A 13,126-nucleotide genomic window follows, 5' to 3' on the forward strand; every position below is an offset into this window, starting at 1 on the left:
CACACACATACAAGGAGTCTGATATTGTCCACCATTTGTATTAGAATATTCTTTAGTTCAAGACAGATAAAGAAAAGAGTCCAAAGCTCAACAAAAAAGTAATTCCACTCCAGAATTTCCTTAAAGCCAAAAATAAAGTTCCTTAAGAATAAAAAAATAAATCTTCACAAGTAATCCCCAAATTAATTCCACTTACCAAAATAAACCAGCATTGATGAAAGCTCTGGCCAAACCGGAGTTACCTCAAGTCTACGTCACGTCACTTTATTCAGCCAGCACGGAGCTGAGAGGCCGGTGCAGCTGAGAAGACTGTGCTTTAGCGGCGATGCGGCTGGTGTGTAATCCCGTTTTTCCCTCGGAACTGGAGGATGTCGGCTTCGTAGGACGAGCGGCTATGGCGATCGCGGACTTAACTCGGCGCAAGGGCGCGGACACTGCGGGACAGACTCTGCCTCTTCCCTGTGGTGAGTCGCTATCTTAGCTTTTGGCTATGCCATAGTTACTTGGAAGGGAGTGCGTTGGCCCAGAACAGGAGAGGTGAATGCCGGCTATCGACTGGGTGGATAAGTGGGTGTGTAAAAGGGTGCTCCAAAACCAAAATAAAAGTTTTTATGAAATTGCAGATCGCCACAGCTTGCTCGCATCGCATTCAATTAGGACACGGTGTGATAGCAGTGGCACTCGCATCGCGTCAAGAGTTTCCCAGGCAACGACACAGAGGTTAACTCATATTTTGGGAAGGGAGGGGAAAGGAAGAGTCAAATATTGGGATTATTACATGGCAGACAAAAAAAACAAACTTTCATGCCACCAGAGGTGCCGGGTCCGCGCAAATAAGTACCGGAATGCAGGTAGTCCAAAACCGCAAGGAAATTAAGCACTGCCTCCATCTCTTTCAAAATAACACTGATAATGTTACGTAACGTAATGAGTGTTGCGCCTTACGTCACGTAACAACCAGTTGTGGAACACACTACTCTGACTTACCAAATCCGCCCTCAAATTCAGTCGTCAATACTTGAATTTTCAGGTAGTGAGTTCGGTTGTAGAACGCGGTTTTCTCCTTAATAACGAACTGTGTGAACTTAACAGGATGTTTAGTTGCAGTGTAGTGGCATTTAGCCCATAGGCAAGAGGCCATCTCTTAGTCAAAGCCTCCCTCTAGAGGCCATCTCACTAAGTGTTATGTGACTGACTGAATGACTGACTGACTGCCTGACCTGGATTTGGCTTATGATGCCCTCGGCTGCGCCGTGGGAAAAAGCAGATGGATCATCATCCTACAATGTGTTGCATTTAAAACTTGCATCAGCGCTCATGGATTAATCAACAACAGCAGTGAAGACAAATTGATCATTTAATATATTTGTGCTTATGTGGTGATGTAACGGAGATGTGACCACCTATTGTGTATCTCTATGGTGTATTTTCTCTGCGTGCCACGTGCCAACACCAGACGCAGAAACTGGCGCTCCAGATCGTGAGCCACGAGCGGAACTCTGCGCTGCGCTGTGGCCAGTGTGAACGGCAGCGTGCAACCAACTTCAGCCCATAGCATGAAACAACCAGCATCAATACATTTTTGTAAGCCTATACTGTAAAAGTGAGATAATTTACCTTGTAGGCAACTATAATGTAATAAGTGCACAAATAAAAAGACAGTAATGTAATAATATAATGAAACAATAATGTAATAGCATTTTTGGAGGTAACATAATAACTTATGTTAATTATTATTATGTGACTGATTATTATATTGCTGACATTGCTAACCATTTTGGCTGAACAATGCTGTAAACCAATAATGAAATAACACTCTGAAATCTCTTTAAATGTCTTTTCCACATAAAACAAAAATGAATTAACAGTAATATTCACATGGATTAAATGTTTATATTTTGAGTAAATAACCTGACCTTACATTTGTTTCTTTGGCATTTATTATATCCAGTTATTATGTTATGTTATAGGCCTTTCCAAACCTCCATTTTGTCAACCTGAATTTCATATTGTATTGGCTTTTGGTTTTTTGTTCTGACGAGTGAGATTAATGTACTTATTTTATAGATCATTAAATTGATATTTTCACATGATCAATCCAGCTTTTGTACATGCCTGTGTTTTTGTTTCAGGAAACCACACCACCACCAAAACTCCCAGCCTGCATATTCAACATGATCGTCTAAGTTTGTTTTGTCTCGTACAGCGATAGCAATGACCCAATTTGCAAATCACAGCCGTGTTGTGAATCACTCTAACAGGACAATGGTTGGATCGTTTATGAGTTGTTCTGAGTGCAGCTTAAGGGGGATGGTCTGATTGGTTGGTTCAGTCTCATTAACAAATCAATGGAATGTTGTCTGAACATAGTGTGATTAACTAAAAGCTGGTGACTATGTTTAGATGGACTGCAACGAAGACAGTGTGTGGTGTTGACTTGGGCACTTCATCACTGTGTCACTGGATCAAACTGGATTACTCTCTTCATTCTCAACCGTGTTTAAACCTGGTAAGTCCAGAGTTTGAGGATCTCCTTTCAGTGAGTTTAAATCACATGTTTTTTTAGCTGGTCATTCTGTGAGGCAGTACTGTGGGATGATTTTGTTCACTGCAAACACTGCACTGGCTAAACTGCAGCCAGTAAAATTGCAGTTGTTTTCTTGTAGACAATGCAGACTACCATAATATGGGTTCATTTTTTTACCTGGCAGAAATAATAGTCCTTAATAATTAAGGACTTAATTTTGTACACCCTTTTGTGGTCTGTGCTTTAATGTATTGTTGAGGCCATTACATCCACATTATAGGATGTAAGTGAGGAAATCTTTGTCATCCTGAGCTATTTTATTGTAATTGTTGAACATGATTTTGATGCTATAATTGGGTGGATTACATTAATATATTTTGTATAGGTTAAACCTATACTGCCTATTGACTCACACATGAAATAACATGTATTTCAGGCCCATTCAAACCCAAACTATTTCCATTTGCTGATGAAGATATTGGTTGTAAATTTCTGCATATACCAACTGAAAGAGAGAGAGCAGGCTATGGCCCTGTGTAGTTTTAGTTTCAAGGCCACGCTCATCTTCCATTCCAGCCTGAATAGCTGACACAAACCCAAAGACAGGGAACAATATCACATCAAATGGGCTTTGAAAACCCGTGGTTACCCTGAGTGGGCAACAAGATCCAAAAAGAACACCAGACCTACAAGGAAAATGGATCACACCGCAAGACGGGGCCATGTTGTCATCCCGTATGTAGCTTTCTGGGAAATTCCGGAGGAATTTTACCAAACACAATATCCCTGTGTTTTCAACCCTGACAACAGCGCCTGGTTGCTTTAAAGGGCCGCATACCAAAACACTAACATTGTCTGTGCTGTCAAGTCCAGTGAGCAGTGTACAGATTTGCACATGGGGAAGACTAAAAAACGCATGGTGCAGCATAGAAGAGCGAACCCCTCGGATCAAGACTCAGCAGTTTACACTCACCTGCAGGACAAGAAACACAGCTTCGAGGATCATAATGTACACATTTTAGATAGAGAAGACATGGTTTGAAAGAGGCGTTAAAGATTATAGGTCAAACTGGAGCGACTAAACAGACAGGGGGGGCTGCAACGTCACTTGTCCGCTACATACAGCACTGTCATAACATCTTTACCTCGGCAATTCACAAACACGCCAGCTTACTCCCATTCACAACCTGGAGGAGGGGCGTCAACATGGGGGCATGCTGGGTTTCAAAATCTTACTCCGGCAGTTTCACACCAATTAACACCTCCACTCGTGACTCTAAAGACTCTCACATGACTGTCATGTGACCTCAACGACTCTCATTTGAATTCATGGTGTGAATGGCCCACAGAGGTTAATGGGAATTCCCCATCACTAAGTAGAACTGATGAAGCCTCTCGGATGAGTGGTGAAACGTCTTCAACTTTTCATTTTAAGTCCAGTGGATTTTGTTTCTATTTTTTGGACACAACATTACAAATCCTTAAGTCATATATACTTGTTGATCCATTAATGGGGGGCTGGTCACTGGTGGTTGAGATGTGGTTGGGTAGGGGGATTTATACACTTGTTTCTGTTCTTCATTGGCACATTTAATAGGCTCAAGAGCAATGTGTTTTATAATGTTGCATGAGGTCATTCAATAAAAAACATTTGATCACAAGTGTGGTTTTAGATCTCAGGCATGGCCCTGCTGTCCCCAAGTCACAGTGAGACAGACAGCTCTGTAATTCCCAGCACAATGTGGTCTTTTAAACAACTTTGTAAAAAGCATTTTTACATTCACGCTTTTAGATTGATTATATTCTCATTGTGTTTGCCTGTTATCATCTTGTGTAACTCTTATCATTAATTCATATTTATCATTATGTTGCTGTCTGTAAAGGGGTCTTTAAAAGAGCTACATAAATAAAGCTTCTTCCTCTTCTTCGCTCAAAGCTAGTGGGTTTTCAACAGTTTCCTACACCCCCCTTCCAGACAAATACAACCTACTGCTGTATACAAATGTTATGCAGTATTGCATTAAGTTTCCAGAGAATTCATACTACTTGGTAATGGTACTACTATGGTAATGTTTCTGCCACATTATGCACAAAAATGTCAACCTAACACGACTTCATGACTATGAAGTGAGTTCTACACTTGTAGCATGATCATAATGATAGTCCCACTCTGATGATAATTTATCTTATTTATCTAAAAATGAATCTCATTCAATCAGCAGAGGAAGCATCAGATGCTTAGGACGCTTGGGTGACACAAGAAACCTCATGGCACAGTCAGAGCCTCTATGTGAGTACAATCTCAAAATTGTTTTGATTAAATTTATGTTAATATGTGGCTATAAACATAATATGTGTGTATTTTTTTTAACTGATTTAGGGTGTGATCACACTTACAGGTTGTTTTCTTTGGTCCAAACCATAATGGAAAAGTATACTTTTACATATTTTACATTTGCCAATACTTTTCACACTAGTTAATGTAAAAGTCATGTAAGCAAAACTCACAATATGTGGTGGATCTATCTTCATCTATCACTTGACTAGTGACATTCCCACTCTCAGGCACCGCATATATGTTACATCATCCGTTGTGGATGTGTTGTAAGATACACTGTCTACACTACATGTAGGCCTATATTATATATAAGATATTTGGCCTATGTCCAAGGTGGTCGAGTCGCAAGTTCAAGTTCATGTCTTCATGAAATACTGCTGCCCTCTTGGCGTAATTTACTATCTCTGGTGTTCATACCAGTTATAAACACATGAAGAAATAGTTGAATCCAAGCATGAGGAACTGCTGGCGATCAGATGTCAACAACTGTCTCCTTATACCCATAAAACCTTATGTTTTAGGGTTGTTTCCTGTAGTGAGTTCGGATTATGTTCTCACACCTAATGAACCACACCACAGTTTGCTTGGAAGAGGACTGAGACCCGCCTTTTCAGGCGCCTGGTGATTATTTGGTGCCACCAAAGTCAAATAGCATTCGAATAGCATTGTTCTCATCTGGACAAACAAACCAAACTAAAGGATTAAATGCTCAAGAGTTCAAATAAACCACTCCAAACATGCTTGGGTTGAACACACCCTTAGAAATTGTGCCTGTGTGTCACTGACAAATGTGTGTGTTTGTTTGTGACAAAGTTGTGTGGCCAAACATGCAGAGAAGACAAATTGTATACATCCCCAAACCAACCCCAATGGAAAGGTTTTCCCAGAAGCATCTGTGCATTGGCCAATTGTGTGAGCAGAGGTCCTGCGAGCTGAAGATGATTAACCGGCTTAAGGAACAGCAGAAATCGCTCAAACATCGGAGACATGGTGGCAAAGGTAAATTCACATATCAAGCCATGACTGCAGATTTGAGCAAAGGCAAGCCATTATAGAGGGGTTGACTGAGGTGCATATCCTGTACTTGAATGTGATGTAATCTAATACAAAGGGAGTAAAATTCAGATGACATCACTTTTTATGTGGGTCCGTGTAACGCTAATCAATTAAATATTCTCATTATAAACAAACATTTGGAAAGTCAGAAAATTGGGTACAATATTCTAAAATATCAACTTTTTGCCTCTCAGATAAATAGAAAATTGGGATTTTAATTGGGATTTTAGATTTTTTATAGATTTTTGTTATCCAAACGGAAAATTGGTGTCAGGAGTGCAATTATATAAAATATAAATTTCTTTCCTCGGAAAATAAAAAAATGGAAAACTGGAGTTGGGATGGCAATATTGTACACTATCAAAAATTTTAAAAACTTAAAGTTGGTGTCAGTCGGGAGTTAGAACTCTGTTTCTCCATGGAAGCCACTGTACCACAGACATGGGAGGAGACAGGTAGATCAGTCTTTGGGTGGCATCCTGACCCCAATTTTCCACTTATTTATTTTCCGAGGAAAGAAATTGATATTTTATATTATTGCACACCTGACACCAATTTCCTGATTGTGTAGCAAAAATCAGAAAATTAGAAAAACTTTTTTCTGATTTTCCAAATGTTCGTTGAACTATGTGAAAGTAGTTTTAACTGTATTAATAGTTTTTTTTCCCCTCACCGTAATTTTGATCACAATAATATTGCTTCTATTGAATAACAGGAATCGTATTGTAATATCTATATCTGGTAGGGGGAAAATTATTCAGTATACTTTATGTACTCGGTGTGTGATAACTGCTATAATACCTGTAATGTGTGTACCCAGATTTGAAGGACATGGACCATGCAGGTTTTTTTGGTGTACAAATGTCAAGGGAGGACAAGGAGACATTAAAGCTACTTGACATGATGCAAAAGATGTCTGCTCTTGAAGCAGGTTGGTTGTGGCATCAGTCCCCATTCTGTGTACTCCATTCTGTGTTGTAATGTGGGTGTACAGAAGTAAATGATCTGAACTTGTTTGTGTTCATGTATGTTTTACAGGAAATACTGTGAAAGACTTTCCCGTGTTTGGTGTGTTAGAGGATGTATTCCTTACAGGGATAATTGACACACTGCATTATGACAAGCAGAGAAAAGTGGTGCTGAGCGATGTCGAGACTCTCAACAAAGACAATGAGCTCTTTGTTGCAGAAATGGGGGAACATGAATTTCAGGTAAGCCTATCTCTCGCGTTTGAGCATTTTAATGTACTGTTAAAGATGTTAAATACACAGATACAACTAAAAATCACAATACAAATAAAAACAGAGAGCAGTTTACATAAAACCGTGTGCCTGACCACATGAACGTTGAGTCAATACAAGTTGTCCCCTAAAAACACAGTATCAAATAAATATACTGAACAAAAATATAAACGCAACACTTTTGTTTTTGCTCCCATTTTTCATGAGTTGAAATAAAAGATCTAAGACTTTTTCTATGCACACAAAAGGCTTATTTCTCTCAAATTTTGTTCACAAAATTGTTTAAATCCGTGTTCGTGAGCACTTCTCCTTTGCCAAGATAATCCATCCACCTGACAGGTGTGGCATATCAAGATGCTGATTAAACAGCATGATTATTGCAGTGTGCCTTGGGCTGGTCACAATAAAAGGCCACTCTAAAATGTGCAGTTTTATCTTGAAAAAAGACATTTATTAGGCACTGAACTATGGATCTCACATGACTAGGGCTACAGATATGCATTTTTTGAAAACCAGTCAGTATCAGGTGTGACCACCATTTGCCTCATGCAGTGCGACGCATCTCCTTCACATAGAGTGATCAGGTTGTTGATTGTGGCCTGTGGCATGTTGGTCCACTCCTCTTCAATGGCTGTGCCAAGTTGCTGGATATCGGCAGGAATTGGAACACTGTCGTACACGCCGATCCAGAGCGTCCCAAACAGGCTCAATGGGTGACATGTCTGGTGAGTATGCAGCCATGCAAGAACTGGGATGTTTTCAGCTTCCAGGAATTGTGTACAGATCCTTGCAACATGGGGCCGTGCTTTATCATGCTGCAACATGAGGTGATGGTGGTGGATGAATGGAACGACAATGGGCCTCAGGGTCTCGTCACGGTATCTCTGTGCATTCAAATTGACATCAATAAAATGCACCTGTGTTCGTTGTCCGTAGCTTATGCCTGCCCATACCATAACCCCACCGCCACCATGGGGCACTCTGTACACACTGTTGCATTAGCTGTCCGGGTGGCTGGTCTCAGACGATCTCGCAGGTGAAGAAGCCGGATGTGGAGGTCCTGGGCTGGCGTGGTTACACGTGGTCTGCGGTTGTGAGGCCGGTTGGATGTACTGCCAAATTCTCTGAAACAACATTGGAGACAGCTTATGGTAGTGAAATGAACATTCAATTCATGGGCAACAGCTCTGGTGGACATTCCTGCAGTCAGCATGCCCATTGCACGCTCCCTCAAAACTTGCGACATCTGTGGCACTGTATTGTGTGATAAAAACTGCACATTTTAGAGTGGCCTTTTATTGTGACCAGCCCAAGGCACACCTGTGCAATAATCATGCTGTTTAATCAGCATCTTGATATGCCACACCTGTCAGGTGGATGGATTATCTTGGCAAAGGAGAAGTGCTCACTAACACGGATTTAAACAAATTTGTGAACAAAATTGTGCATAGAAAAAGTCTTAGATCTTTTATTTCAACTCATGAAAAATGGGAGGAAAAACAAAAGTGTTGCGTTTATATTTTTGTTCAGTGTAAAAATGAGTAAACAAGATACACAATTACAAAATAAAAATAGGATAGAGATACCACTACAAAGAGCAATACACATAAAAAGCACACCTGTCAAAGTGTGGTTTTATACTAATAATATTTATAATAGCTTTATTATTTCAAAATGAAGTTACAAAGTGTTTTACATAGACAAGGAAGTAAAACAGAGAAATCAGACAGGCAGAAACTAAAGAATAAAAAACAAAAAGAAAAAATAAAGCAGAGAACAATACAGCATAAAATAAATGAGAGCAATAAAACCACAGTATGTGAGTAAAATAAAACCATTATAAAAGGCATAAAACTATGGAGTAGAAGGTGAGGAGGTATATGTCTTGAAATGTTAATGAGTAGGGAGTTTTCGTTCGAATACATTTTGAGTACAGGCCAGAAAGTGAGTTCTCAGCACCTGGCCAAGTAATCCTTGAGTCATTGCTTTTGATCAACAACCTTATCAACACCCCTCGCAGTCAAAAGTCATAATGTTACTTATGTCCCCTTTATGCCTTTCTTGAGTGAAGGAGAGTACAAGTATTTTGGAGAGACTTGACACTCATGAATATGTGGCTATGGACATAAACAAAAACTGACTGTCTTTCCTCCATGCACAAACAGGTGGGCATGCATAAGCTGCTATTCGACAGCATGGTGAATGGACATGTGAAGAGGGAGCAGTACATCGAGCATCTCCAGCTTCAGCCTCGGCAGACCCTGGGGGCAAAAATCCAGGGTCTCACACAGTCTCTGGGCTGCCCTTCCAATACCTTTGGAGAACTCTTAGATCATGTACTAACCACCTTGGCTTCCTCCAAAATTAAACGTATCGCTAAGTTGAAAATCATTTACCTTGTGGAAGGTAAGGATACGAAAACCTCCTCTGGGACAATGTGGGTCCAGTTTAAGGAGGGCCAGCTGAGAAGTGAGCTGAAGGGGTACCTGGCCTACTGGAAAGGCCAGAGAGAGCCCAAGGGGGTGGACATTGAGGACGCTTGGAAATGTGAAACCTGTTCCTTCAAGGAAAATTGTGAGTGGAAGAATCATGATTTGGTCGAGACAAGGATGGATTGTAGACTCCAGGTGGACCGTTGCACACAGGGCAATCATATTTCTGTGACCCCAACTATAGATGCCAATGCTTACTTTTGTAATGTTTTTGAGAGTGCTGCTTTAGACAGATATAATTTTGGTCAGGATTAGGAGGGGTGGGGGTTGGGGAGTGGTTGGGTGGCTGATGACTGATGTATAAAGTTTCATGCTACATATGAAAAAGGCTTTACTCTACCTCGGTTCACAGGGAACGATACACCTTTAATGGATTCATTAATGGCTCAATCAGTCGTGGAGGAAGTTCTCTTTGTGTGTGTGCATCAACATGAGATGTGCGTACACATGCAAGTTATCACAGTTATCACTGTTATCATCGTTATCACAAACTGCATGTATGTTGTTTTCCAGCAGATGCTTTAACATTGCAGCTGCCAGGTTTTCAGCACTCCCTCCATTTGTGATCGTTATGTAAAATGAGCATCAACAGTAAGAGAATTTACATTGAAATGAAATTAAAAGGGAGACTTAAAGATGAACAACAGAGTTTTCCATATAAGCAACGTGGATTTGTTTACATTTATAATTTCACTTGTACAGACACATTACTGAAGGTTTGCGGCAGTGCAAAAACCTTGTTATCTGATCTACTAAGCACACAGGGCATTTGCACCTTAAATCATGTGCTGATCTGGGTGCGCCGTTTTTTTGTGCTTTGGTATAATTGCATATGCATTTGTGGGTGTTCCAAGGCTGAGGCACAAGTTTTTGAAATTTTTTTTTGGGGGGGGGTCTGGGAGGACAGAGTCACGGGGAATGAAATGAGAACCACGCCTTCTGAGTTGGCAAAAAAAAAGCTCCTGGCCTCTGTGCTTGGCACGTGATGTGAAGAGTGAGGGCGCTTTCACACCGGATAGTCCGCTTCCTTGGTTCGCACCTGATGCGAAAATGATACATTGTTTTGTTTTTCAGCTGGTTCGGTTCGCTTTCACAAAGCCAAAAATCTAACGGTCCAGATAGGGTTGCCAACCCACCCGGATTGGCCAGGAGACTCCGGTAATCAGCCTCAGTCTCCCGGGATGGAAAAAATAAATGCCCAGAGATTTTTTGACGGCTGAAATTATAAGAATGTGTGTGTACGTCGGGTGTGTCGTGTGTGTGATGAAGGTTATTTTCATGACTTTTTGCTGAGCTGTGCTTTTTTACATATTTACTGTGTTGGTTTTCTTGGTTGTAGGTTGCTTATTTAGCAACTTGGAATGTGTGATGGCGGTTAACAGGACATGCACGTTGCGCATTTGGCATTGCGTAATGGTGAGACTCAGATGGACACGTAGTTTTTGGCATCTGGCATCGCGTAATGGTGACAGCATATGGCAATTTGGCAACAAAACACATGTCAGGAATGACAAAGTGCAAATTCCATAGATGTTCCTATTTTTCTAGTTTTGTGTGTGTGTGTGTGTTTGAGAGAGAGAAAGAGAGAGAACTGATTGATGCTGTGTGTCATTGTGTGGCAATAACAATGGGCATCATATTATTATAAAAAGTTGGAAATGCCAATGAAGCTATTTTGTTTGTACCTTGCAAAGTAATTGTGTACTCCAGCAACTCTGAAACGCCTCAGGCAAGGCAGGACAGGCAATGTTTTTTATATGCCATCAACCTGCCAGGGACTGCAGATGAAAACTAGCCTGTACAGCTAAATCTGGCACTTTTACATGATGGACTTAAGTACTCATGTTAATTATTGTGCATTGTCCCTTCTTAAGTAAATAAACTCAAACTCAAACTCAAACTCATTGGAGTGAAGTTTCACCGCTGGGGTTAGATTTTCTTTCAATCTCTCTCTCTCTCTCTCTCTACCAAAATATAAAATAAACTGTGTTTTCCATTTGATTTGTCAGTTGTTGTGCATATTATGTTTTTGTTTTGTTTGCACTTTAATACAATTTTGGACCCAGCTCTGCACTCTCTTGACTGGTTTTTTTTTTTAAGTGCCCTGAACTGATGTCTCCCTTACATTACTTTTGTAGCAGTAAGATTACATTAATTCTAGGGAGAGTTTTTCCCTATATCCTCATGCTAAAATCGACTGTAAATCCACATTTTAAAGCTGATATTTAAAAAAAATTCTTCCCGGGGGGGCATGCCCCTGGACCCCCCTTGGGGGTTCACATCTTTGACACCTTTTTCACCCCTGATGAGTTTGCATCCCTGATTAATGGAAATTGGCAGTGGACGTGATTTAACAAGAGGCGGTGGCCATTATCACCTGTCGACTGCGCACAGAATTTAAGACGAGCATGTCTTATCACTTTTTGCACAGAATGGCTCCATCGAGACCGGCTCTGGAACCGGCTACAAGATCAATAATTGTCACAACAGTGGAGAGGTGCGTGTGCAGTACCTTCACAAGGTCTCCATCCTTCCTACACCTGGCACCTGAGTCTCTGTCAGGGTCTCCTGCACTACCTCTGTTGGCTTTATTTGTGGTAAGCTCACCGCCCCATATCATACCAGCGCTTTTTACCTCTGCTAAATCGTGCTTGTGGTGCCCTATTGCACTTTATTTATATTGTTCCAGAGTGACTTTTTACGCGCTGGTAAAACATCTCTTCTCTACAGCTCTTGGGAGTTTTCTCTGGCACCAACACTTTCAACTCCACTGGAGAGAAATTTCTGCTCCTTTTGCCCATCCTTACGTTGCCGCTAACTATTGTGTGCATTGTTTGGCCCTTATATTTACACAGTCGCAATTCAAATGAATTTTCTGCTGCTCTGCTCAATTGCGTGCCCTACTTTAATAAAAACCTTGTGCTGGCGGGACCAATTTCACCCGAAATTGCTTTTGCACTGCGCCTGGAATTGCGACTTGTTAGTAGATCCGGGCCATAGAGTTGTGTTGTTAGAAAACCAGTGACTATGTTGAATAAATTTATTACCTTCAAAGACATTCGGAAAGTTGGGATGTTTACATCTGGATCTCAGTGCAGCGGCTTGGAGAGGAAGCTCTGCCCCTTCATTTAAATTTGATTTGCATTTCAGGTAACCATACCAGCTACTACCCATTGGCACATCATTTACTAGAATTTCCAGCTCAATATGGGATTGTAACACAAGTAACACAGCTAGACTAGATAGCAAGCTAACGAATGCTAGTCCGCATCAGTACAAAATGTCCAACTTCACTTTTTATGTGAAATTTCCAAGTAAATTCGTTTTTCCAATATATCCGATGGCACATAAATGCACAGTATCATGTGGTACAGTTTGCTGGATCACTTGCGGTTGGCTCATGGCAGAAAGAAGCGTGCCGGCATTTGGCAGCCTTGTAGAAGGCGTGTGCCTGACAGGCCTTGCTGGGGGA

The 13,126-nt window shown here is 40.9% G+C and overlaps 1 protein-coding gene across 1 annotated transcript; it reads left to right on the forward strand.

Annotated features, from left to right (window-relative positions):
* Positions 1-325: 325 nt before the first annotated feature.
* Positions 326-12,205, forward strand: exo5 (exonuclease 5). Its single transcript, XM_071535055.1, has 8 exons — positions 326-464; positions 5,679-5,864; positions 6,742-6,852; positions 6,960-7,132; positions 7,933-8,040; positions 8,187-8,264; positions 9,328-9,789; positions 12,086-12,205. Exons 1-8 carry the CDS (start codon positions 326-328, stop codon positions 12,203-12,205), a joined length of 1,377 nt encoding a protein of 458 aa, XP_071391156.1.
* The last annotated feature ends 921 nt before the right edge of the window (positions 12,206-13,126 follow it).

Source organism: Centroberyx affinis, unplaced genomic scaffold (genome assembly GCF_046629955.1).
Source record: "Centroberyx affinis isolate AG114_WGS23_722 - 3 ecotype Tasmania unplaced genomic scaffold, CSIRO-AGI_Caff_v1 ptg002650l_1, whole genome shotgun sequence".
Lineage (NCBI taxonomy): Eukaryota > Metazoa > Chordata > Actinopteri > Beryciformes > Berycidae > Centroberyx > Centroberyx affinis.